Source organism: Pseudoliparis swirei, chromosome 13 (genome assembly GCF_029220125.1).
Source record: "Pseudoliparis swirei isolate HS2019 ecotype Mariana Trench chromosome 13, NWPU_hadal_v1, whole genome shotgun sequence".
Taxonomy (NCBI): domain Eukaryota; kingdom Metazoa; phylum Chordata; class Actinopteri; order Perciformes; family Liparidae; genus Pseudoliparis; species Pseudoliparis swirei.
The window spans coordinates 19,144,717-19,170,650 of record NC_079400.1 but is presented as its reverse complement, the minus strand read 5'-3'; the positions used below and the strand labels follow the sequence as shown (position 1 = coordinate 19,170,650).

General features: G+C 45.6%; 1 protein-coding gene across 4 annotated transcripts; it reads left to right on the top strand.

The window, feature by feature from the left end:
- Positions 1–9,054: 9,054 nt before the first annotated feature.
- On the top strand, positions 9,055–25,235 carry frmpd2 (FERM and PDZ domain containing 2). Of its 4 annotated transcripts, XM_056429456.1 has the most exons (30): positions 9,056–9,306; positions 10,443–10,564; positions 10,663–10,826; positions 11,568–11,633; positions 11,729–11,908; positions 12,065–12,140; positions 12,431–12,515; positions 12,774–12,906; positions 12,996–13,067; positions 13,165–13,339; positions 13,519–13,651; positions 13,739–13,877; positions 14,446–14,598; positions 14,693–14,878; positions 14,961–15,120; positions 15,271–15,463; positions 15,569–15,657; positions 15,757–15,837; positions 16,006–16,113; positions 16,463–16,579; positions 17,510–17,697; positions 18,958–19,050; positions 19,180–19,273; positions 19,774–19,859; positions 20,366–20,564; positions 21,999–22,213; positions 22,942–23,008; positions 23,746–23,964; positions 24,055–24,146; positions 25,106–25,235. In XM_056429456.1, the coding sequence occupies exons 2-28, from the start codon at positions 10,444–10,446 to the stop codon at positions 23,781–23,783; spliced, it is 3,411 nt and encodes a 1,136-aa protein (XP_056285431.1). In that variant the 5' UTR covers positions 9,056–9,306; position 10,443; the 3' UTR covers positions 23,784–23,964; positions 24,055–24,146; positions 25,106–25,235. The 4 variants fall into 4 exon arrangements, with proteins under 4 accessions (XP_056285429.1, XP_056285431.1, XP_056285430.1 ...); XM_056429454.1 differs by lacking the exons at positions 24,055–24,146; positions 25,106–25,235 and having other exon boundaries at positions 9,055–9,306; positions 10,440–10,564; positions 21,999–23,008; positions 23,746–23,777; XM_056429455.1 differs by lacking the exons at positions 24,055–24,146; positions 25,106–25,235 and having other exon boundaries at positions 15,572–15,657; positions 21,999–23,008; positions 23,746–23,777.
- Positions 25,236–25,934: the final 699 nt, after the last annotated feature.

Below are 25,934 nucleotides of genomic sequence, written 5' to 3'. Positions count from 1 at the left end.
GCATACGGGGGGGTGAAGTGATGAGACGGGAGACTGAAATCCAAAAATTAAGAGTGGAAAGAAGGATCACTTATGCAGAGGCGGAAAGAGAAACAAAAGTAAGGAACAATGTTACCAGGAGTCAAGCAAGACAAGGGGATCAAGAGCTCCAGAAAGTAAATGACAGGATATATGTGGACAAGAAGAATTTCGTAACTTTCATTGCAGGAGTGATTAACAGCACGGCAGAAGTTAAATCCAAAAATGATAAAATCCAGCTGATTGTCAAAGCAGCAGTGAACCACTTGGGATTAGTGGGACTGACATGGGAAGAGGTGAGGAGAACCTGACGAATCAGTCAAGCCAGGAAACACCATGGGTTGGTTAGTACTGGTAATGGTTATATTACTACAATGGAACGCCAGAAGTCTACTGGCCAATGGCCAAGAATTCAAGCATTTCATTAAAGAAATGGGTGTAAAACCAGATGTAATGTGTGTTCAGGAGACTTGGTTGAAACCTACTTTAGACTTTGTAATGCATGGATATTCAATAATTAGGAATGACAGAGATCCTGGGGTGGGGGGAGGGTGTGCTACATTTATTAAACAAAATATTCCATATAGGGTACTGGAAAAGGGAGACAGTCAAGAGTATATAGTGGTGGAAGTGTGGGAAAAAGCGGAGCAGGTGGTTATAATTAATTATTACAATCCATGCAGACGGCTGGATTTGGACAGCCTGCAAAAAATTCAAGGGCAAAACGGAAATAGAATTGTATGGTGTGCGGATTTCAATGCTCACGGTACAATGTGGGGGGGTATGCAAACAGATTCAAATGGAAGGGTAATTGAAGATTTGATGGATGATAGGGGTCTAATCTGTATGAATGATGGTAGAGGAACAAGGATCAATATAAAAACAGGTGCAGAGTCAGCATTAGATATCACATTAGTGTCCAATACATTGGCTGGAGTAGGTAAATGGGAAGTTTTGACAGCTACAACAGTAGGCAGTGATCATTATCCAGTATCATGTTTGATAGGAGAAAAAGTGGAAGTTAGACCAGGAAGTGGAATCCCAAGATGGATCTTTCAAAAGGCAAAATGGGAGGAGTTTCAAACATTAAGTGAGGGAACAATGACAAAGATTGACATTTCTGGAGACATAGACGACATAAACAACCAGGTAACTTCAGCAATTATTATGGCAGCCAATGGAGCTATACCCAGGAGTAAGAATCGGATAAGTAAGACACTTGTTCCTTGGTGGACAGAGGACTGTGGCAAGGCAGTTAAAAGCAGGAACAAAGCATTTAGACTCGTCAGAAGAACCCACAACATGCAGCATTTGATTCAATACAAAAAAGCACAAGCAGTGGTGAGAAGAACAATACGATAAGCTAAGAGAGAGAGTTGGAGACATTTTTGCAATAAAATAGGAAGAACTACTCCTGTGGGAGAGGTATGGGGAATGATAAAGAGGATGGGAGGAGATAGAAGGGAATGGGAATACCCAGTTTTGACTTCTGGCAAGGAAACGGCGGTCTCCAATAGGGAAAAAGCAGAGATAATGGCAAAAGCATTTGTGAAGATTCATGGTTCAGATAAGTTGTCGGAAGAAGAAAGAAGGAGAAGGGAGAGTAGAATTAACCAGCATCCAGGTGTGCTCGATAGGAGGGAAAGAACACATGATAACATTGATGAACCTTTACTCTGGCAGAGATGGTGAGAGCCATAAATGGATCAAAGCCAACATCGCCAGGGGACGATCAGGTATGCTACGTCATGCTAAAGCATTTGGGAAAGGGAGCACTTTTTAAGCTGCTGTGCCTTTATAACAGAGTATGGGAGGAAGGAAAGTTACCGAGCGTATGGAAGGAGGCAATAGTGATCCCAATTAGAAAACATGGCAAAGATCCATCTAAACCCACCAGTTACAGACCAATATCACTGACATCTAATATGTGTAAGGTAATGGAAAGGTTGATAACGGAAAGATTTTCATATACACTTGAGAAGAGAGGAATGCTGGCAAGTTTTCAGAGTGGCTTTAGGAAGGGTAGAAACACCATCAGTGATAAGGCTAGAGACTGACATTAGAAAGGCCCAGGCAAATAAAGAGGCAGTCATTGCAGTGTTTTTTGACATTGAAAAAGCCTATGACATGATGTGGAAGGAAGGTTTGCTCATCAAGATGCACAACATGGGAATTGGTGGGAGAGTCTATAACTGGGTAAAGGATTTTCTGTTTGGAAGGAAAATTCAAGTGGATAGGGTCAGACGTGTCAAGTCAGTACTTAGTCGATAATGGCACGCCTCAAGGCAGTGTGATTAGCCCGCTACTCTTCATCATTATGATTAATGACATATTCACAAAGGTACCAATAGATATCGGTAGGTCTCTGTTTGCTGATGATGGGGCATTATGGAAGAAAGGAAGGAACATGGAACATGCAGTCAGAAAAGTTCAAAAAGCAATCGATGAGGTGGTGGACATCGGACCACCGCTCCATCCAACTACTCCCCGCCTACAGGCAGAGGCTGAAGCAGCAACCAATCGCTGTGAAGGAAGTGCAACGCTGGTCGGACCAATCGGAGTCTATGCTACAGGACTGTTTTGAACGTGCTGACTGGGATATGTTCAGGGTCGCGTCGGACAACAACGTCAGTGAGTACGCGTCCTCAGTCACCGGGTTCATCAAGAAATGCATAGATGACGTTGTTCCTACCAAGTCGGTTCGGATTTATCCCAACCAGAAACCGTGGATAAATGGCGATGTTCGCTGCACTCCGACGCGTAACACCGCCTTTGACTCGGGAATATGGCGGAATACAAAAGAGCCCGCTACGACCACCGTAAGACCATCGGCTCTGCCAAGCGGGAGTTCAGGAACAAGGTGGAGGAAAAGCTCAAGAGCCATGACGTGAGAGGTGTGTGGAAGGTGCTACAGACAATCACGGACTTCAGAGGGAAAACCAGCGGTGAAGAGAACTCCTCTACCTCCCTCCCAGGCGAGCTAAATACATTCTTTGCTCGGTTCGGCGTGAGCGGCAGCCCGCCAAGGCAGCGCCGCCGAGGAGACCAGCCTGCTGATCATCTCAGAGGCTGACGTGCGCAGAGCCTTCAAGCGGGTGGACATCCGGAAGGCGGCAGGTCCCGACCACATCCCGGGCGCGCCCTCAGAGCATGTGCAGACCAGTTGGCAGGAGTCTTCGCAGACATCTTCAACCTCTCCTGTCCCAGGCTGTTGTTCCTGAGAGCTTCAAGATGTCCACCATTGTGCCTGTCCCCAAACACCCCAAGGTAACCTGCCTGAATGACTGGAGACCCGTAGCCCTCACCTCGATTGTCAGTAAATGCTTGAGAGGTTGGTCAAGGACTTCATTTGTTCCATGTTGCCTGCCACGCTGGACCCATGGCAATTTGCATATCGTCAAAACAGATCCACCGACGACGCAATTGCCATGGCACTTCACACCGCCCTTTCCCACCTGGAGGAGGAACTGTTGTGTGCGAATGCTGGTTGTGGACTACAGCTCAGCGTTCAACACTATTGTTCCCGCCAAGCTCGACACCAAGCTCAGAGGTCTAGGCCTGCACTCTACCATGTGCAGCTGGATACTGGACTTCCTGTCGGGCCGCCGCCAGGTGGTGAGGATGGCGGTACCACCTCAGAGCCGCTGACCCTCAACACGGAGCCCCTCAGGGATGCGTGTTGAGCCCTCCTCTACTCCCTGTACACCCACGACTGCACGGCCATGCACAGCTCCAACGTCATCATCAAGTTTGCTGACGACACAACAGTGTTGGGGCTGATCACCGATGACGACGAGACAGCCTACAGGGAGGAGGTTGGATCACTGGTACAGTGGTGCCAGGAGAACAGCCTCGTCCTCAACGTCAAGAAGACCAAGGAGCTGATCGTGGACTACAGGAAGCGGAGAGGAGAGCACACCCCCATCTCCATAGACGGAGTTGCAGTAGAGAGGGTCAGCAGCTTCAAGTTCCTCGGCGTGCACATCTCCGAGGACCTCACATGGACCACGCACACCACTCACGTGGTGAAAAGGGCCCAACAACGCCTGTATTTCCTTAGGCGACTGAGGAAATTCAACATGGCCCCGCATCCTCAGAACATTCTACACCAGTACCATCGAGAGTGTTCTGACAGGTTGCATCACCGTCTGGTACGGGAACTGCACCGCCCTGGAGCGTAGGGCACTACAGAGGGTGGTGCGGTCGGCACAGTACATCGTTGGAGGTGAGCTTCCCTCCATCCTGGACATATACACCAAGCGGTGCGTGGCCAGGGCCAAACGGATGATGAAAGACAATAACCACCCCGGCCACAAACTGTTCACCCTTCTACCGTCAGGCAGGCGATACCGCAGTATCAAGTGCGGCACAAACAGACTGAGGGACAGCTTCTTCAGTCAGGCCATCAGGCTGCTGAACAAGGACTGAGACCCTCATTAACACTACACACCAGAACATATTCTGTGAATATCTATGGCCATGGTGTATATTTTATTACATTGTTTATATATATATATATTGTATATATATATTGTATGTATATACATATATATATATATAGTCTCAAAAAGTGTATATTTTATTACATTGTTTTATATATATATATTGCCATGATGTATATTCTATTACATTGTTTTATATATATATTGTTAATACTTTCTTCTTTTTTTTGTGTGGATATTGTATAGTTTATTCTCATTCTTATTCTTTTTTTAGTCTGCTACTGCTGTCGGGTGTTTTGCACATAAGAATTTCACGAACCGATTATACTTGTATAAAAGGGGATGTGACAATAAAAACTTGAAACTTGAAACTTGAAACTTGGAGTGGGGATATGATTGGGGGTTCAGGTTCTCAGTGGAAAAAACACAAACGGTTTTTTTCACCAGGAAAATAATTAAGGATGGGATGAAGTTTACGATGTATGGGAAAGAATTATAAAGGGTGGGCACATTTAAATTTCTGGGGGTCCTTTTTGATTCACGGTTAACATGGGCAGATCACGTCAGGAGAGTAGAGGAAAAATGCAAAAAAGTAATAAATGTGATGAGATGTGTGAGTGGTAGGGAGTGGGGAGCCAGCTGTTCAGCTTTAAAAACTATTTATGTGGCCTTGATAAGATCGGTGTTGGATTATGGAAGCATAGCATATGGATCAGCAGCTAAATCTTTCATTGGTAGATTAGATGTGGTTCAGGCGCAGGCATTACGAGTTTGTAGTGGAGCTTTTAAAACATTGCCAATCCCTGCCCTGCAGGTGGAAATGGGAGAAATGCCGCTGGATTTAAGAAGGAAGCAACTAATGGCAAACTACTGGGCTAATTTGCAGGGACACAATAATGCTCACCCTGCAAAAGGAGTGTTGCAGGCGGTCTGGGAGAATGGGAGGAGCCAGAAAAATAACTTTGGTCGGATAGGCAATGACATTGCAAAGGAGTTTAAGGTGTTAGATATAAGAATAAGCCCCTCTGTGGTTTACCCGGTGGTGGCTCCATGGACACTGGTGTGGCCTGAAGTAGACTGGTATCTGTTAGATTTAAAAAGAGAAGAGAAAGGAAAAGGGGGTTTGTTAAGTGCATTTGAATATCGAGAAATGAAACTATACAGTGAATATACTATGATTTATACGGACGGTGCTAAGAAACCTGAGACAGGAGTGACAGGGTTTGGGGTGGCAATACCAGATAAAGGAGTAGGGATCAACTGGAGAACATCTGATAGGCTAGGGGTCGACACAGTGGAGATGGTGGCAGTGCTGGTGGCGTTACGATGGGTGGAAACGGCAAAACAGGACAAGGTAATAATATACTCCGATGCAGCTTCAGTCCTAGCAAGCCTCAGATCTTTTCATTCAAGCAGCCGGCAAGAGATACTCTATGAGGTCCTTCAGTCGGCCTCACGCGTAACCAACCAGGGAGGTCAGGTGACATTCATGTGGGTTCCAGCACATATAGGGCTGAGTGGGAATGAGAGGGCAGACAAGTTGGCAAAGAGGGCTTTAAAGAAAGGAGACATAGAAATGAGAATTAGCATCAGTAAGGCGGAGGCCAAGAGTATTAACTGGGAAAACGTCAACCAAATGTGGCAAAATAGGTGGGACAGAGAGAAGAAAGGGAGACATTTGTATCTTATTCAAAGGAGTGTTACGGCAACCAGGGTGGGAAGTTGGAACAGGAGAGAGGAAACGGTGCTGACAAGGCTACGGTTGGGCCACACTGCACTCAACATGACACTGAAAATGATCGGGAAACAGCAGACAGGGCTGTGTGAAGGATGTGGAGAAGAGGAGTCAGTGGAGCATGTGGTGGTTAATTGTAAGGCGCATGAGACTCATAGAGAGGTGATGAGGAAGAAACTGGGGGAATTGGGGGTGCGTGAGTGTCCACTGAAGGGAATACTGAGCATGGGGGGAGCACAGATTAGAGTACTGTTCACGTTCTTAAAGGACACAGGGGTTTATTATAGGGTATAGTTGAAATATAGGGATGAGGGTTACATTTTGGTTTGTTATATATTTTATTTTTATTTATTTATTTATATATATATATATATAATTTGATTTATTTGGGGGGGGGGGGGAGTTTGTTGGTTTTGGGGGTAAGGCGTCAACTGACGGAATAGTACTCCAGAGGGTGGCGGTAATGCACCAATTATATGGATGCCAACCGCCGTTAAAAAAAGAAGAAAGAAGAAAGAAGAAGAAAGAAGCTTCCAATACGTCTGTTGTTGGTCGTCTCTAACCAGCAGCATGTCATTTCTGTCTCTACGTGTCGCATTCATAGAACTCGGCTCTCCGTCTCGCGCGCCGCAGAGCTCCGATGCCGGCGTGTGCGCGCACATCGGGATGAAAAAAAGTCACTTGCACCCCCCCCCCCTTGTCAATCCTGTCCGTGTCCGGGCCGGGTGAGGTTTCCCGTGTTGAGTCAAATGAAGCCGCAGGCTCCACTCCTCAGAATCAGAATCAGAATCAGAAACATGTTTATTGCCAAAGAATGTTCATATTAAAAACACAAACAAACGAGGAACTTTTTTTGGCGGAAGGTGCAAGAATCGCGCACCAATACACCGAGGCGCCGTCCGCGGCGCCATCTAGGAAAGGGTGGATGAAGGATGACAGCATAACATGAGGGAAGAGAGGCGAGAAAAAGAAAAAGCCACCCCCCGACTATGCCCCTAGAGGGGTACAGTGTGGGAGCAGGAGAAACAAAAAACACCATTGCACATAAGCACATACATCTTAGACATGACTTGCAACGAGTAGGAAGGGGGGGAGGGGAGGTAATCCAAAGACTGGGCGATAGCCCCGTCATTGGGGGCAGAAGGTAACCAGCACCGACAAGCAGCCAGCCCGGTCCATCGCCGTCACGGCGCCGGACGCAGACCCCGTCCTGTCACCCTGGGGGGGCAAAGCAGGCGGAGGCGTGGGATGGGGGTTAGTGAGTGCATTTCAGTTTGTTAAGTTCGTGTGTGAATGGCCCGGTGTATCGTCCTCCCCCAGTCCACAACAGACAAAGTTCTCAGTCCACAAGATGGTCGTTGCCATGGAGATGGCCTTGAAGGGGCCTGGGGAGAAAACAACCACAGGTGTCTGTGGATAGGGGGAAGGGAATGGGAATGAGAGAGTCTCGCTTCAGTGATCTTCGGGGGAGTTGTTATTCCAGTCACGGCCTTGGGCCCGTCCTGGTAGAGGGAGCCGAAAGCAGATAAGATTGGGATTGTTTGGTCTTCCAGTAGCTGCAATTCAGTTTTTCGCACCCACTATTCCTCCAATTTCCTCCCGTTTGCCAATAGGATTTCAAATCGCATGTCGGGCAGCCTTAGGGGGCTTTTAACGGCTGTCACCGTTTCCTTAATTTTCCGATAAGCCAGGGCAGCGCCAAATCCAAACAGCAGAAATCCTGTAATCAAAGTTCCGAATATGTAGATGTCTTCTACGTCCTCCACGGAGAGTGGTGCTAGGCACAAGACCCGCCACTTCGCCCATCGTGCGTCCATCGTGTATCCAGCAACATTCGTCCCAGCAGGACAGGCAGGTTCCCCCGAACCCGGGCTTCTCGTCGAGAAGATGGTGTCAATTGCGTTTAAGGACCAGTTGATTACGTCCATGGTTTTTAGTTCGAAGAGCGATGCGGAGAGAGTCTCACAAGTATAGAGACAGACAAGACATGACGAGAGAGCCAAGCAGCGAGGGGAAGGTCATGGGGAGGAGAGGGGGAGAAAAGTGCGACCGCCTCCGTCGAGAGTCAATTCCTTTAAGTTTCAGCTTTGCAACCAAAGACTTTGGTTTCCCGGACGCTGCCTGGCGGGTCATGGGAATAACGCCACCGGATCGCTAGTTGGCATCGTTTATGGTCGGAACTACGACGGTATCTGATCGTCTTCGAACCTCCGACTTTCGTTCTTGGATGGAGTTTAACTAGGTTTGATGTAACAGGTGACATATTTGTATTAATATAATATGTATATATATATATATATACATATTATATATATAATATGTATAATTTGTATTCATATTATATACATGTAATATATATAATATTAATCCAAATAATATATTTTATATATAAGTATATAATATGAATACAAATTATATATATATATGTATATAGAATATTAATACAAATATGTCACCTGTTACAGCAAATCCAGATATATCCTTCATAGAAGTACTTTTATCATTGATACTTTATGACATTTGACATTCAATACGTTACTTTTCTAATATTGCATATATTATTTCTACATTAGCATTAACATTCTGTTAAGTAACATTTCAAATGTTTCAGCTTATTGGAAAGGTTACATAAAAGCTATACAATCTGTGAACTTAATCTATGTACGGTGCTGATGGAAAGTTGGACAACTATCGTGTCACTTGTGGGTGAAACATCAGATTAGCTCAATGGATCGGCCCGTTGCTGCCCCATCTGCCGTTCCCAACGCCCTGCAAATCCAATTATGTTCTTACGCCCTCCCCCGGCCTAAAAATAGTTCAAATTAAGCAACAGCACCACAAAAAAAAGCAGAAACAATGCGTCATTAGTTGTGAGCAGTTTATGTGACGGAGCTGATGCGTGGTCCTTTTTTTGCGTTGAGACGATTGATCCGTCCATGACGAAATGACCGTGTGTGTGTGTGTGTGTGTGTGACAAGCTGCCATGACAGACAGTAAAGCACCGGGACGAGGGAGCGGCGGTTGCAATGAGAGGAAGAAGGATTAGGTCCAGAGTGGCAGACGTCTGAAGGAATTTCAAGGCGATTCTTCCCGGATACCGGATGAAATAAGGTACCCTGCGTTAACGTGTCAAGTTGTAATGGTTTGTAGTTTAGGTTTGTAGTTTCTCTGGCCCACCACCTGTGGGCCAGAGAATATGTGATTGCAGACCCAGCGTTCCTTACGGATCCCGACACACTTTCCTGTAATGTGGACGAGCAGTACGCAACCGAAGGAGACTGTAACGAATCGCTTTTACTCAAACCGAGGGAGAGGATTAAATGAAGGAAACAAACGGCACAAAGCCGCACTGAAACATGGTTAATAACACACACACACACACACACACACGAGTGGCATAATCCCTAATTTGATTTTGTGTGATTACATTCAAATTGTGGTGACTTTGACGTGTCACAGGAGCAAAAAGCTCGAGGGGGTAATATCCCAAAATGAACGGCTGAATTTACATTTAGCTGCTTCGCGTTTCAGGCTCACCGTCACGCCGTCACACACGTGTGCTTTTTACCAGCGGTGACGAGTGCAAAATGTCTGCTGTGGAAAAGGCCTTTAGTGATTGGGTGAATGGAAAGCGCGCTTCATTATCGGAGCGGCGTTAAATTAAGTTGTGATAAATTTAAAATGAATTAAAGCAGTAAATAAATGGAACAAGAATAAAGATCCTTCCGTTGTCTGGTTGTTCCTCTAATATGAGAAGGAATGAGATGGATGTTAATCTGATCGTGAAATAATGAATGAAAAACTCCACCAGGGTCGCCGTGGTTACCGAGAACCATGCTAATGCTTCGGAGGGATTTGTTAATCTGTTCGTCCTTCTTCTTGTTGTTTCTGTGCTCGGCGGGAACAGATGGAACGGATGCAAATACAAATTAACAAACAAAAAAAAGCACAAATATAATCAGTTTTCTGTGATCCTGTCGTCGTTAATCTGGTCGAACAGAAAAAGGGAGCCGTTGCTTTGTGGAATGAATCACAACGTGGTCTGATAGAGAAGTTGGTGTTCTGAACGTGAAAGCAAAACCCCAAAAAACTGTCAGATTTTTACAAATCTAAATCCACTCAACCTTTAAGCTCGTCTATCTCAAACGCCGACCTCTGACCTCTGAACGTTAATTGCGCCAGAAGTACAGTGGGATTCCAGCCTGTGAGGACACTCAGCCTCTTTGTGTGTGTGTGTGTCCCAGCAGGATGGGTACATTTGTGACCCTGGCGGAAGTGTTGGAGGGCCGGGGTTCGAAGCTGGATGAGGACGAGGTCTGGTGTCTGCTGCTCGCCACCACCGACGCCTTACTGGCCATCTCCAAGAAAGGTAACCGCTCACCAGCTCCCATTTCCTCCTGAACGCTCAGGTGCACATGGCTCATGATGAGTTAGTGAACCACCTTGTGTCGCCCCTCCCCCGTTCAGGTTCGGGCAACATGTGCAGCGTGCTGAGCCCCGGCTCGGTGCTGCTGTCGGCCAACGGGAGCCTGGCCTTCAAGAGCTGCGCCCGGTACGAAGACGTGGCCTCCTTCACGGCTCCCGAGATCCAGCAGGGCCAGGCGGCCTCCTCCAGGACTGCAGCCGAAAAGGTTCAAGAAAAGCGAGATCACCCTGAGGGTCATGAGATGATTAGTGGGATAGAAGATGCGTTGTTTCAGGAGGTTTGAGCACCAGAACATCATGAAACTAGAATGGGCACTCGGTAGAGCGCATACATTCGCAAAATTGACCGTGCTATGGTAAAAAGAAGATTTTGACCTTTTCATGACCTTGACCTTTGACCTGATTGATCCCAAAATATAATCAAATGGTCCCCGGATAATAACCAATCATCCCACCAAATTTCATGCGATTCAAGAAGATTCAAGATTCAAGATTCAAGATTCAAGATGTTTTATTTGTCACATACACACACAGGGTGTGCAGTGAAATGAAAGATGTTGACCTTTTCATGACCTTGACCTTGACCTTTGACCCGATCGATCCCAAAATCTAATCAAATGGTCCCCGGATAATAACCAATCATCCCACCAAATTTTATGCGATTCGGTTTAATACTTTTTGTGTTATGCGAGTAACACGCATACAAATAAATAAATACACGGCGATCAAAACATTACCTTCCGCATTTTCAATGCGAAGGTAATAAGAAGTCAGGTCCATGTAACTTGATATTTTTAAGGAGTCCGCAGTATCCTTGCATGAGACGAGTAATATCCCATGTTTGAGGATTTTTAACTGTCCCAAAAGACTGTATGAAATGTAAAGGAGCATCCTTATAGTCCAAGGTATTAACATCTGAATCACTTCCTTGTTCCGGCTCTCCTCAGATGGTTGTGTACTCGCTGGGGATGACTCTTTATTGGTGTGTCGATTATCATCTCCCTCAAAACCAGGTACTTGCATAAAACCTCTCTCCAGCTATAACTCTTCGCACATTCTCAGTACCTTTTTGCATCATCGGCCATGTTTCCCCCCCCCCCCCCCCAAGCCGGTGCAGCTGAGTGCGCAGCTGGAGGGTTTGCTGCTGAGCATGTGCGAGGACATGGTGATCCGGAGGACCGACCTGCTGACGGTGCAGGAGACCTGCGAGCTCCACCACAAGGCCCTGATGCTGCCGCCGGCCGATCGGCTCGTCAGGCAGCTGGTGGAGGACGTGTACAGGAACTCGGTGAGTGGGTGGGTGAGTGGGTGGGTGAGTGGGTGGGTGAGTGGGTGGGTCAGTGGGTGGGTGAGTGGGTGGGTCAGTGGCTGGGTGAGGAGGCCATGTTTGGGTTTTGAGATGTTTTTGATTGTTTCCTTGACCCGGACTGTGGTGTCTCTGCAGGTCGATCATGTGTCCATGGCTGAAAACGGATCCCGGCTGACGGACCGCAGTCAAATGATCCGGGACAGATTACACAGTAAGAAAACTGTAAATCCGTCAGATTTAAAGTCCATCTCATTTCTTTCTGTGTGCTGCAGCATCCATAAAGCTGGTCTGGAAAAAACACCATTGTGCTTCTTATATAACTCAGAAAACATGAACACGCGCCTTTTGTCTTGCACTTTTGCAATTTAAAGCAATAGTTCAGCATTTTATCGCAGAGTAAGATGAGAAGAGGTTGTAACAATCTTCTCATCTCACTCTAAAAACCTTAAGTTTTTAGACATTTTCCATCCATAAGTGCTGCATACCAATTTTGTTTTTCAGGGGGCTCTTTCAATAACTCTTCATGGGCGCAGAACAAGAAGATTCCTAGAAAATTCTCGGGAGCATCTTATCCGGAGCCGTCCGCGTATGAAGCATTAACGTTATTATACATACAATACATTCTTTTAGCACACAGGACCTTGTCATTCACCCATTTACAGGTTTTAAGGCACCATGAGAAGACACAGTAAAAATAAAATGACCTCAAAACCAACCAAATTCAAGTTGAGTTTGACATGTTGCTAAAAAAGATAAACAGCCATAAAAAGAAATGTGCGATGTTTGAGTGATAGCTCTCGGCTCCCATGAGACTGAAGATGGAAAACTCTTATTTTTTTCCCAGGATTCCCTCGGGATGTCACCACAGGGAGAAATACGGCAGCTGGCAGCAGCTGCACCCCTGCAGCCCGTACACGGGGGGCAGCCGCAAGACCGTCTCCAGATCCACGATGAACCTCAGTGACCGGAAGGCCAAGGTGAGTCGGGGTCATTGTGTCACGTCACATCGTAATAATAACATATGTAGCTCATCACGTGTCTCTTGTGGTTCCTCCTCTTATTGCAGGACGCGGGTCCGGAGTTTATTCGAATTTTAGATGAGCCTCTGGTCGTCTTGGAGCTGCCCGCATCCATCGTGGTGAGTTATGGAAAATAGAAATGTCGATGGACTCGGCCGTGAGTGGTTTGAAGAGGCAGCTGCGGGGATAACGACATCATTTTCTTCCCTTTCGTAGTCAAAGAAAGGGAAATCTCCTACCACTCAGAGAGAGCTGAGTGTGTCGATGCCCAACGGCCAGAGCATCCTGGTGAAGTGTGAGGTGAAGACCAGAGGAGGGGACGTCTTCGACATGATTGTGGCTCACTTCAACCTGGTGGAGCATTTCTACTTTGGCCTTGCTTTTATTGACGGTAAAAGAGGAGAGAGTCTTTCTGGAGGGATTATTGCATTTTTAATAGCAAATTATGTGAACACACTGAGCATTTTGTGGTCATACGGAAGACATGCACAAACCAAAAAGACCATTTGTCTGTGGTTTCATACATTATTTCTGTTGACTCATGTTTTTTTCCTACTGGGCTCTTTTTAGATAATGAGTTTTTCTTCGTGGACAATGACACCAAGATTTCCAAAGTTGCCCCGGATAGCTGGAAGAAAGTGCCTACAAACCCCTTTGTCCTATTTTTTCGGGTGAAATTATTTGTCAATGACATTTCTCTTTTGTGAGTATTGCTCTCTCTCTCTCTCTCTCTCTTGCATTACTACAAAGAAAAAAAGCGACAAAGTCGAAATCCCTCCTCTCTCGTTAGGCAACGGCAGACCCGCCACCAGCATTACCTCCAGCTCCGGAGGGACCTCCTGGAGGACCGGCTGTCCTGCCACGAGGAGACGGCTCTGCACCTCGGAGCCCTGGCCCTGCAGACGGAGTGCGGTGAATGCATGCCGGAGGTTTGTGCCACCAACAAACCTGATGCCTGTGGTGGAAATGAATGTTCCGTTAGCTTGAGAGAAATCAAGAGTAGTTCAAGCACGGTTGTCTTTTAACACTTTATTTCAGGGACAAGTTTACCAGGAATCAACCGTTAGCTAAAGTAGAAACAAGTCATGAAACATTCATGGATGGAGGCGGAGTCTCTGAGCCATCAAGCAAGAAGTCTTCCGTCCTTTAAACGTTCTCAGAAGCCCAGTAGAATAATATCTGTCTTTCATCGACTTAAACGGAGCTCAATGATAGGACAAGGTGTCTTAAGTCCATGAAGATGAACCCAGGACATGTCGGTCATCGTGGTGTCTCGTCACCTTTGAACCTGTCCTAGTTCTTCAGACACACACACACGGTATATCAGAAGAGTTGCACAAGCTATCATGACATAAGAGGACAATGGTTAGGATTGTTCCTCCGACAATGCAGAACATGTCAAATTAAACATTGATGTATAATGACACGGCGTAATAACTGTGGAAGGCGACCGATCGAGTGTCTCCACATGAAAGGTTGTGATCCGTTGTGTTTTAGCTGTACGGTAGAAACTACTACCGCCCTGACCAGTACGTCTCCAAGAGCGTGATGGAGCGCCGCGCCTTGCCTCACATCCAGGGGGAGCTGCTGCGACTTCACGCCAACAACGCTCAGATGCTCGCTGACGAATCGGAGCTCGAGTTCCTCAAGGTGGCAAAATCGTCCAATTTGATGATGAGAAAATGAACATACGGTGGTAATGGTGACCATGACGGCCATGTTTGTCCCCCCTTTTATTTTTAAGGCGTGTCAACAGTTGCCCGAATACGGCGTTATGTTCCACCGCGCGATACGTGAGAAAAAGCCTTTGGAAGGAGAGGTGACGCTGGGGGTTTGCGCCAAAGGAGTCATCGTCTTCGAGGTTAAAGATGGCTGCCGATCCACCAGCCAGACGTTCTACTGGAGGGAGGCAGCAACCATCTCCTCTAATGTGAGCGACGGAGATTCAATTTGGTGACATTCGTCATTTTTTGCTCTGCGTGGTCAAACTTTCCTTCCCTGGTTTCCTGCAGAGGCGGAAATTTGTGGTGGAGAGCCGCGTCAGCAAAAAGAAGCACATCTTTATCGCCGAGAGATCGAAGATAGCCAAATATCTGTGTAACCTCTGCTCCGCCCAACACAAGTTCAACAACGAGATGAGCTCCCGGCAGCTCGGCCACAACCTGGTCTCAGGTCAGTTGCTGCACCGGGACCATTGCCAAAGCCGGCTTCTTGAGTCGTAGACCGAGTGCCGTCGCCATTTCCTTTCTGTGGCCCCCAGAAGACATCATTGGAAGGCAGTCCTCTAAACTCCTCCCTGTCTCTTTTTTCCGTGACCTCCAGAGGAGAACGTCGCGCGGTACGCCACGGCGTGCCGCGCCCGGGGCGGCCGGCTCAAGTCCTTCTCCTGTTCCGAGACGCCGCAGGACAGCAGCGGCCTGACCACGCCTCAGGACGGGTCCCTGAACAAGCTGTGCGACGACGTCACCGCCCGGATCGAGGCGCGCATCAAACAGCAGCTCCTCACCGAGCCCAGGTCGGAACAAAAAAGAATAAGCACTTCCTGTTCTCAGAAGACAGAATTGCGTAAATGACTCTCCATCCTTTATCATCCCCCCCACACTTCTGTCTTCGGCTCCAGCAGTCAGCGCAGCAGCACCGGTATACGCTCCCCGGCCTGTTCTCTGAGGAGCGGATCCGAAGCCCCTTCCGGCTCCTCGGCGGCCAAAGGTACGCGGGTCGATCGGGCTTCCCAGGTTGCCCACGAACGAGTCGCGCGATCGACGACGTCTTCTTTTTACCTGCCGTTCTGCTTTTTGTGTCTTACAGGAAGCTCGACAAAACTGGAGTCATCGCCAGAGAGAGAAGTCCTGTGTGTTAACCTGAAGAAAGACCCGAAGCTCGGCCTGGGTGAGCTGGTCGCACACGACAGAGACGATCGATATGACCCCAAACCAGTCAGATAAAGGATCAAGGAGTCAGGCTGGACTAGACAAAGCCTCTGGCCCTGCGCACTCTCTCTCTCCTCATGCATTTTGGTCTTCTCTCAACACACCCGTGGGGTTCGTGCTCTCACAGGCGTCGTGATAGTGGGAGAGGACACCGTGGGCGACTATGACTTGGGCATCTTCGTTGAGTCCATTGTGCCCGATGGACCCGCTGACAAGGACGGACGCATCCAAACAGGTAGACGTCTCTACCTTCGATGTCTTACTGCTTTTCCAATTTAGAAATCAAACGTATCGTCTCTAATTCAATGGGTGGCTGCTTCATTTTGGTGCGGCGCCCCTCACGCGTGTGTTCAATCATTAGTTTTATCTTCTTTTGAATTCATCCAACGTCGTGTTTTCTAAGGAAATGGATGCAGAGAAATGTGCAAAGGAGGACAGGGAGGGAATGGGAGGGGTCTGTTTGATAAGGTCACAGGGCCTTTGAGGGGGGGTCACACGTGGGTTCAGAGGTGGTGGTGCAGGTCTTTCGGACTCCACTGATACTGGACACCCGGCACCGTTTCACGGTGACCTTCTGCCTGCAGGTGGTCGTCTGATCTCTCTGAACCACATCAGCCTGGAGGGCGTCACCTTCAGCAAGGCAGCAGAGGTCATGCAGAGCAGCCCCGAGGAGGTGCAGCTCATCGTCTCACAGCCAAAAGGTGCTGTGTGTGGTTACTGTGTGTGTGTGTGTGTGTGTGTTACCTCCAGTGATTATCCTATTCTACTGATGCACCTGTTCTGAATTACATGTGCAGCATGGTGGCATTTTGTTGTTGTTTTTAAGCCTCCCTGGGTGTATTGTGTTGCCCTCTATTCTTATATGAAATAATATGGAGAACATTTGAGTGTTTTAAGACTCGTTTGTCTTTTGCAAAAATTGCTTCAGAACTTCAGAGCCATCTGTTGTTCAATACATCTTGTTCCAAGTGTTAGGAAAGTGTTCTCTCCATCCCATTATTGCATTTAAAATGCTCAAACAGCATATATCACAATGTTTTCACTGAAATCACCATCAATATAGTCGTTAAAATGAATGTAAAATATGCTTATTGACACCCTTGCCGAGCGTTAGATGAGAGAAATCACACAATCTGTATTTTAAATATGTTAAACATATTCTATTAATATATTAAAGCTGCACAAAAACTAGGTGTAACCCCCCCCCCCTCCTCCTCTTTAGTCTTGCTGCTAAGCTATGCTTACTGACTACTGACCCGATTCAATATTTAATGTCGGTGTTCTTTCGGTCGTCAACAAACAAACATAAAGTACCTCACACTTAAACTTGGAAAACAATATTAATTCTAATAATTTTCTGGAGATTTTAATAGCTGGGGTCATATTGACACCAAGGGTAAAATATGTCAGTAAATATAAAGGTAACAGGAGGGTTAAACATTGAATCGGGTCAAATTGACCCGAAGGCAACAGGAGGGTTAAAGGGACAGTGTACTCCTTCAGAGGTGCTTGTTGGATCATCAATATGAGAGTGAATAAGCATACTCACAACTTCAGAGGAAAAGAAAAAGAGACTAGTCAGCATCTCTTACCATATCTTGAGGTGTAACATTAACCGACTCGCTCCACAGTGGCCCTCGGCCCCAGCAACGTGCGCTCTCCCGTGCAACGCCATTACGAGTCTCAGACCACTGAGACCACGATGGCGGACATCCGATCGCCGGACGACAGCTTAGAGGAGATTGTTTCGGTCGCGATGACGCCGAAGACCGGCAACAGGCTCCACGTCCCCCGAGAAGCCTGTTTCCTCGGTGCACAGGTAGAGTTATGAAGACAGGTGCTTTTGTCTTTATTCATATAAGTATCAGTATTTATCCAGAAAAGGGTAATTGAGAAATCTCAATTCGACCCCATATATGCAGAATTAATGTCTACAATTTAACTTACTCTACTTCCGACATGAGACTTTTTCTTTATTTAGTACTGGTTAATTTTTGTACTTGTGGCTTAATATCTGCCATTAATCTACACTACCGTTCAAAAGTTTGGGTTCACCCAGAAAATTTTGTGTTTTCCATGAAAACTCACTTTTATTTATCAAATGAATTGCAAAAGGAATAGAAAATATCGAAATATTCAATATTAATGTTGTTCTTCTTGTGGCTCAAAGGAAGGCCAGTTTTATAGCTTCTCTCAGCAGCATAACTGTTTTCAGCTGCGCTCACGTAAAAAGGGGTTTCAAGTGTTTTCTACCCCTCCGCTAGTCTTCTAAGGCGATAACACAATGTACCACTAGAACACTGGAGATGGGCCTCTATACACCTACACTACCGTTCAAAAGTTTGGGGTCACTTAGAAATGTCGTTATTTTTCAAAGAAAAGCACTGTTTTTTCAATAAAGATAACATTAATCAAAAATACATACTATACATTGTTAATGTGGTAAATGACTATTCTAGGTGGAAATGTCTGGTTTCTAATGAAATATCTCCATCGGTGTATGGAGGCCCATTTCCATCATCTATCACTCCAGTGTTCTAATGGTACATTGTGTTTGCTAATCGCCTTAGAAGACTAATATCTGATTAGAAAACCCTTGTGCAATTATGTTAGCACAGCTGAAAACAGTTATGCTGGTGATATAAGCTATACAACTGGCCTTCCTTTGAGCTTGAAGTTTGAAGAACAAAATGAATACTTCAAATATTAATCATTATTTCTAACCTTGTCAATGTCTTGACTATATTTTCTATTCAATTTTCAATTCATTTGATAAATAAAAGTGAGTTCTCATGGAAGACACAAAATTGTCTGGATGACCCCAAACTTTTGAATGGTAGTGTATGTAGAGACTTCATTACACACCAGAGAATAGTCATTTACCACATTAACTATGTAGAGAGAGGATTTATGATTCATTTAATGTTATCTTCATTGAAAAAAACAGTGCTTTGAAAAATAAGGACATTTCTAAGTGACCACGAACTTTTGAACGATAGCGTATATAATCTATATACGGTCGCATACAGAAACACAGGGCCTGAAGTTGAGCGTCTTCTTCGACCCGTGTTGTTTTCAGGACTCTCTGTCCGTCCCTCTGAACTGCACGAGGCCGGAGGAGATCACCGTGGAGCTCCGAAAGACATCGGGAAGTCTGGGCATCAGCTTCTCCGTAAGTTCACGAAACATCTCCGACGTGTGATGTCACTGACATGGACAACATGTAGAATAGTGGGGGGGGGGGGCACATCAGTAGAGCCCAGATGTGTTCTGAGTCAAAGTGTCGTCGTGGATCCTTCAGGGTGGCGTGGACACAATCCTTCCCAATGGAGGGATCTACATAAGGAGCCTCGTTCCGGGAGGCGCCGCGGAGAGAGACGGGCGGATGCGTTCAGGTACGGCAGCGACACACGAACATGATGGAGAGCAATATTACCCAAAGTGCTTTATTATATGATTACAGTCACGTGGAGCTCACCCAGCGAGGCCACCTATTGATCCCTTTGAGTTATTGGGAGTTATTGGAAGTTATTGGAGCATGTTAGATAAAGCTATCCGTCATTCTTCCGGTTGACGCATAGAAAACATGTTCAACTTACAGGCCGACAATAATGAGTGGCCTACGACACACTCAGATAAATAGGGAGAAGAGGGAGAAACACAAGGTAGGGTACACATTATGTAATGATATTTAAATTAGTTTTTTACATACAGTAAATAATTAAATGTAACACATGACATTTATTATTAGGCATCTTCCCCGGAGCCATAACAGCTTCCAGAGCGCACACAACACCGTGTCACGGAAACTCATCACTCATTAAGGCGTGAACATGGAGTCAATCATTATGACAACCGTTATGAATCTGTTTCTTTGTGTGTCTCAAACCTTCAGGGGACAGACTGCTGGAGGTGGACGGGGTCAGCTTCCAGAGCTTCAGCTACCGGCAGGCCGTGGAGCGCCTGAGAAACACCGGGGAGGTAACGGAGACCCACGGTCAGCTCGATGCGCCGATGGCGGTGATCGTTACCGACGAGATGGATCGGCACGCGAAAGTTTAGACGCTACGTTTTACGGCTCCGGGACGCTTATGACTTTCATGACGACTTGACTTCAGCGTCACCAGGAAGATCGATATTTACGGTTTTTAACGGCTCCCGGATGCATTGCCACAAAAGTCGGTCAAAGCGGATTCACGTAAAAATGTTTAATCGTCCAAAACTTTGCTTTCAGCCGTACGTTTTGTGCTAATTAGCGAGTGTTTGGATGCTAACTAAATCACACCTGCTAATGATAGCATTGTAATTGTGAGCCTGAGCTTAAAGCCCTCCTCACCCTCTGGCTCAGGCGACTCTCACAACCGTCACATTGGCATCGACTCCATTTTGTTCTGCCTCATGGATACAAACCGCCTCACCTCACGGGGCGCGGCCAGAACACGACAAAGCCGTCGCCAGGGAGTCTCACGTCTACTCCTCTCCTCTAGCGGGTCACCTTGGTCGTGGAGAGGGTGTTGGTAAACCTGCCCAGGGGTTCAGAAACCCTCAGCAGCGTATCCAATCAGAGCATCAGCCCGGCCGCCAGCCCGGCCGCCAGCCTGCTGAGGTTCAACAGCTGCTCGCCGGTCAGCACCGCGTCAAGCGTGACCTCTGACCGACCTCGGGACTACAGCTTCGTCACCGACGGTAAGGGGACTCGGTCTAAACCCAATGGACCTGGAGCCTAACAGAACCCAGGGTCTCTTTTCTGGTGCTCAGACATATTAGCTGAGAGCATTTTGGGCTCTTCCAACTTCCCATTATGACAGTGGTTCTCAAACTGTGGGGCGCGCCCCTCTAGTGGGGCGCAGTGTTACTACAGATCTTTTATTGAGAACTTCACATACAAGTTCAAAGTACACAGCCCTAAAACTAAATCATTAATAAATACATGTTGAAATGCCTGTACCGGGTTTTTGTTTGCACATAGAACATTATTTTCATTTTTCAAAAGTGATTTGCACATTTGGTTTACGTGATTGCAATTTTCTTTATTCTATTATTTTAAAAAGCACAGCTGGATGAGTCACAACAAGTTATTTAAACCTTCACACACTTCCTTCTCTTCATCCTGATCTTCCTTACTGACTTTGACCTTCCCCTCCTTATCCCCCCCGGCCTCGCTTGATCCGTTCGGCCTGTCCTCTTATATCTGTCGTTCCACATGCCTCCTCTCACACGGGCGGGCAGCTCGCACGGTTATTTTAACGCAACGTTAATCCCGCTCATGTCGGTTGCTATGCTGTCGCTCTTTTACGTTTCTATAACTGAAAGATATATCGCGATTTCAAACGTTTTATTTATTGTAAACGATGGTACAATTGAATGTGCTGTTGCCTTTCGTCGTGCCTACGGAGAGCAGGGGAGGACATTTACATATTTTTTCGGGGGCAGTTTTTCCGCCCACTGACTTCATCCAGGGGCATTTAAAAAGAAATTGGGGCACTTTTTGAAACTTGTAAAATAACATTAAAAAAATGTTTTAAATAATAAATATACTTATTTAGGCTTACAGAATATGAGCAATTGTTTGTTTATGTTTTCTTCGAAAAACATAAACAATCATATTCCAATTTATTCTTATTTCTTTGTGGTTATTTATTGTTATTAAATATTTTAAACAACTATTAACAATAATAACTTATTTTTCTTTGTGTTTTTATAATTTAAAATTATATTTATTGATTATTTTTTGTGTACCTATAACTAGTACAGGCAGTACAGACAGGACACACACAACAAATTAAAAATTAAAAACGCTATTAAATCATGAGGGCATTTGTTGCCCCTTCTAGTGACATCAGGGGCAACATTATATTTCTTAGCGGCAGTTTTGCCCTTTTGACCTTGTGTATTTCCGACGCTAAAAGAGGGATAAAGAGGACGTGCAAGAAATGATTTATTTATCTCAAATGTGTTTTTATTTTATTTCATTTATTTATTTCATTTATTTTATATGTATATATATATATTTCCTTTATTATCCATTTTGCCGATATTGCAGTTTTGAATTAAAGTTTAAATCGCAGTGAATTGATCGGCCTCCATCCCTCTTTTCCCATCCCCTCCTTGTTCTCCTAGACAACACCCAGGAAGTGACGCTGACTAAGAGCGCCAACGGCTTGGGCTTCAGCTTCCTCATGTGTGAGCTGGACCCGCCCACCCCGGACTTCAGCAGCCTGGTCCGGGTCAAGCAGCTGTACCCGGGCCAGCCGGCCCAGCGGAGCGGCCGCATCCAGGAGGGCGATGTCCTGCTGGCCATCGACGGCCAGTCGCTCAAGGAGCTGCCCTACTCCGTCTGTGCAGCTTTTAATTCTCTCATATGTCTTTATTCATTATGCTTCCATTTACTGGGTGTTATTGACCAGTTTGACACATTGAGTATTTCCATTTTAATCAACTGTAAACTTCTCAAAGGAAAATTGAGTTTTTCTTTATTTCATGTTGGACACATTTCAGTTTATTTTCAGATTATTTTCTGATTCATCTTTTCCAGTGAAAAGCATGTTTCTCCAGATTTTGGGGGGGATTTTGAATTATTAATTTCTCCTGATAAACTGAAGGAGGAAGGTTTCCTTTATGTGCGGAAGAACATTCTCATCTTCTTAAGCCATACAAACTATTTAAAAACCCTTTTGGATCAGTTGTCACAAAGCTGAAAACGGGGGTTTTGTTTTCTGAGGCCATAACAAGTAAAACATTAATTAAAAAAAATACCCTTTTAGAGATGTGTGTAGAGCCATGTTAGGATTATTTTATAGACCATGGTGCATTGCTGCAGCTTAAACTACCCAACAGTATATAAATTAATGAATATTAACACAACCGTAAACATCTACAACAATAAAATATAACTTTTAATGCATAATGAGTATTTATTCATTCATTATATGACATTGAACTGCACAATTCCTTCTTTACTTGTAATCATTTAGATTGCGTTGTCCTGATAACTCGACACTCGTATGTAACAAAGGTTTTACCTCTGGAGCGTTGGAGGTATTAACGTCTCTCCGCTCTGCAGAGGGTGCTGAAGCTGTTCAAGACGTCAACGCTCGAGGTCCGACTGACTCTCAGTCGCCCTGCTCCAGGTACACACACACACACACACACACACACACACACACACAGCCCCACCACATGTCCTACATAAGACCTCTTAGTTGTTCTTAGTTGTAGTCTCTTTTGTTGTGGTTTTTATGTCTCATTTGAGTCATTTTGTGTCTCTTTGTGGTTATTGTGCTTGTGTGTAGTGTTGTGTGTCTCTGAGTCATGTGGTGGCTTTGCTCTTATTGTTTGGTCTCTTTGTGTCTCTTTGTAGTTGCTTTGTGCCGCTTTTTCGTCATTTTTTATTGTTTGGTCTCTTTGTGCAAATTTTGTGTCTCTTTTTAGTCTCTTTGTGTCTCTTTTTTGTCTCTTTGTGTCTCTTTGTCTCTTTTTAGTCTCTTTGTGTCTATTTGTGTCTCTTTTTAGTCTCTTTGTGTCTCTTTTTAGTCTCTTTGTGTCTATTTGTGTCTCTTTTTAGTCTCTTTATGTCTCTTTTTAGTCTCTTTGTGTCTCTGTGTCTATTTGTGTCTCTTTTTAGTCTCTTTGTGTCTCTTTTTAGTCTCTTTGTGTCTATTTGTGTCTCTTTTTAGTCTCTTTGTGTCTATTTGTGTCTCTTTTTAGTCTCTTTGTGTCTCTTTTTAGTCTCTTTGTGTCTCCTTGTGGTTGTTTGTTGTTCCTCTGTGAGGAAGGGCACGGCCCCCCTCACACTTTACTCTACCTGTGCAGTAATTGAACTCCCGGCTAACGGCCACATCGTCTCCTCGTGTGTCCGTCCCCGTAGGGATCCTTCCGCCCATCGACCAGTTCACTGGCACCTGAGCGACGTCACGGCGTGTCGTACGGCACCGGCATCACGGCGATGCTCAGAAGCAACACTGCGCTTCCTGTTCGCTCAGGAAGTGGCGATGGAGACGGAGGAAGGACTGACCTCCGGGTGCGTTTTGCATCGGGTGCATCGGAAACCCCCGATCCCGTCGATGGCCTCCGGCTCTGCTGAAAGGTCAGCGGCGACATGTTGGACGTGACTCCCTTTGCTTTGTCTTTGAGCTCCTAACCGACCGCGAGGTTTGGTTCTGTTCCCGTTCTCCAGGCCGAAGACACGGCGATGCGGCGGGAGAGCGGCGAGCGGCGAGCGGCGGCTGAACGTGGATGGATTCATGGAGGCGACGCCGTAAAATAAATGTGAGTAGCTGGATAATTAGGCGGTGAAGTTGGTGTTTTTTGTGAGATCTACACTCAGAAAATTAATGGTTCTTAAATGGTTCTTTAAAAGGCTTTGTGGTTCTACGAAGAACCATCACCTACTGAAGAACCATTTTTTAAGGTTCTTTGAGACATCTTTATGGGTTAGTTGAAGAACTAGTTAAGGAAATAGTTCTTTAAAGAACCCTGGTTTGAAAGGTTTGTTGAACCATAAATGGTGCCTTAAAGAACCATGTTTTAAAGGTTCTTTGAGAGACCTTTATAGGTTCTTTCTTTGAAGAACTCTTTAAGGAAATGGTGCCTTAAAGAACCCTGGTTTGAAAGGTTCTTTGTTCTTCAATGGCATCAATCTGAAGAACCATTGTTGGTTCCAGGTGGCACCTTAATCTTTCCAGGGTTATTTAAAGAACCATTTCCTTAAATAGTTCTTCAAAGAACCTATAAAGGTGTCTCAAAGAACCTTTAAAACATGGTTCTTTAAGGCACCATTTCAAACCAGGTGTTTACCTGTGTGTACATTTTCTAAATTATAGTTATATATTTTTTTTTAACTTATAGCACGGAACAATTCAGATCAATACTTTCATTTAAACTGCTGCTGTCAAATAAACCACCGCCTGTTAGCACCAGTTCATCTCCCAGCCAGCAGGTGGCAGCAGAGAGCTAGAAGTGACGACACGCGTCCTGTTTAAACCACCAGCATTATATAACATTTATTATACTGAACACTTACTTATAGAAGAATAGCGTTTGATTTGTTTACCGCTGTGTTGCGTACCCGCCTAAAATGTTTAATTATTAGAATGCTTCAACATTAATGCTTAAGATTTATTTTTAAGTTAGTAGAGCCACACAAAAAATGACAAAATAATAAACGCATTTTACAAATGTATTATTTTAAACCAAGGTAATAGTGTGATTTTTTTCCTCCTTCATAGGAAATCCAGAGGAGGATTTTTGTTGACACAGAAGAAGAAGAAGACTAAAACCAACTGCAAAACACTTCAGTGCGTTGCATCTTCAAATAAAAAGACATTTCTCTACCATTAAAAAGGAAAATTCACTTTCCTGAGTTGTTCTCCTGCTTCTCGTCGAGTTCCTTTAGGCCGTGAACTCAAACCCTCGTTTTCCCACAAAAACAAAAGCCGTTAAACTGAGTCTGACCTGAATATTGATGATCCACCAACAAACAATAATTTAGTATCTGGACGAAACACACACACACACACACACACACACACACACACACACACACTCGCCTCCCTGGGTGAGGAGCCAGTAATGGCCTCTCGTAAATAAGGGTTCCTATATTTCGGTGAAACCCAGTAGTGCATCTGGATCCCATCAGAGCTCGTGTTCCCTCTGCAAATGATCCCAAATGTTTCTAATTATGCCAGTGGAGTCGGCACGAGGCTGCGTGAGCGCTCAAGTGTGTGTGTGTGTGTGTGTGTGTGTGTGTGTGTAATCGCCCTGACGGCCACGCACACACCCGTCCGCCGGCCTCTGTTTATTCATGGACGTTGGGTAACGGAGACAGACAGCGCGGGCTTGACCTCTGCGGCCTTTGCTCAGGTCACCGCGGTGACGACTGACGAGTGAACGACGGAGGCGGAGAGGTGGATTCTCTCCACCGCCGCCGCTCTGAGGACGAGTTGTGCAAATGAAGAAGAAGAAGAAAAAAAGATATCACGCAACCATATGTTTGAGTGACGGTTATTGGACTCATCCACGGGGAGAAAATACCTTCCGAACATCTGCATTCGTGCA

Bases quoted from the DNA above. Each gene is read 5' to 3' on its own strand.
- frmpd2 (XM_056429454.1), top strand. From the start codon at position 10,444: ATGGGTACATTTGTGACCCTGGCGGAAGTGTTGGAGGGCCGGGGTTCG. The intron at 14,879-14,960 runs GTGAGCGACGGA...GGTTTCCTGCAG, and splicing joins CAGCAACCATCTCCTCTAAT to AGGCGGAAATTTGTGGTGGA. The intron at 17,698-18,957 runs GTAGAGTTATGA...TGTTGTTTTCAG, and splicing joins CCTGTTTCCTCGGTGCACAG to GACTCTCTGTCCGTCCCTCT.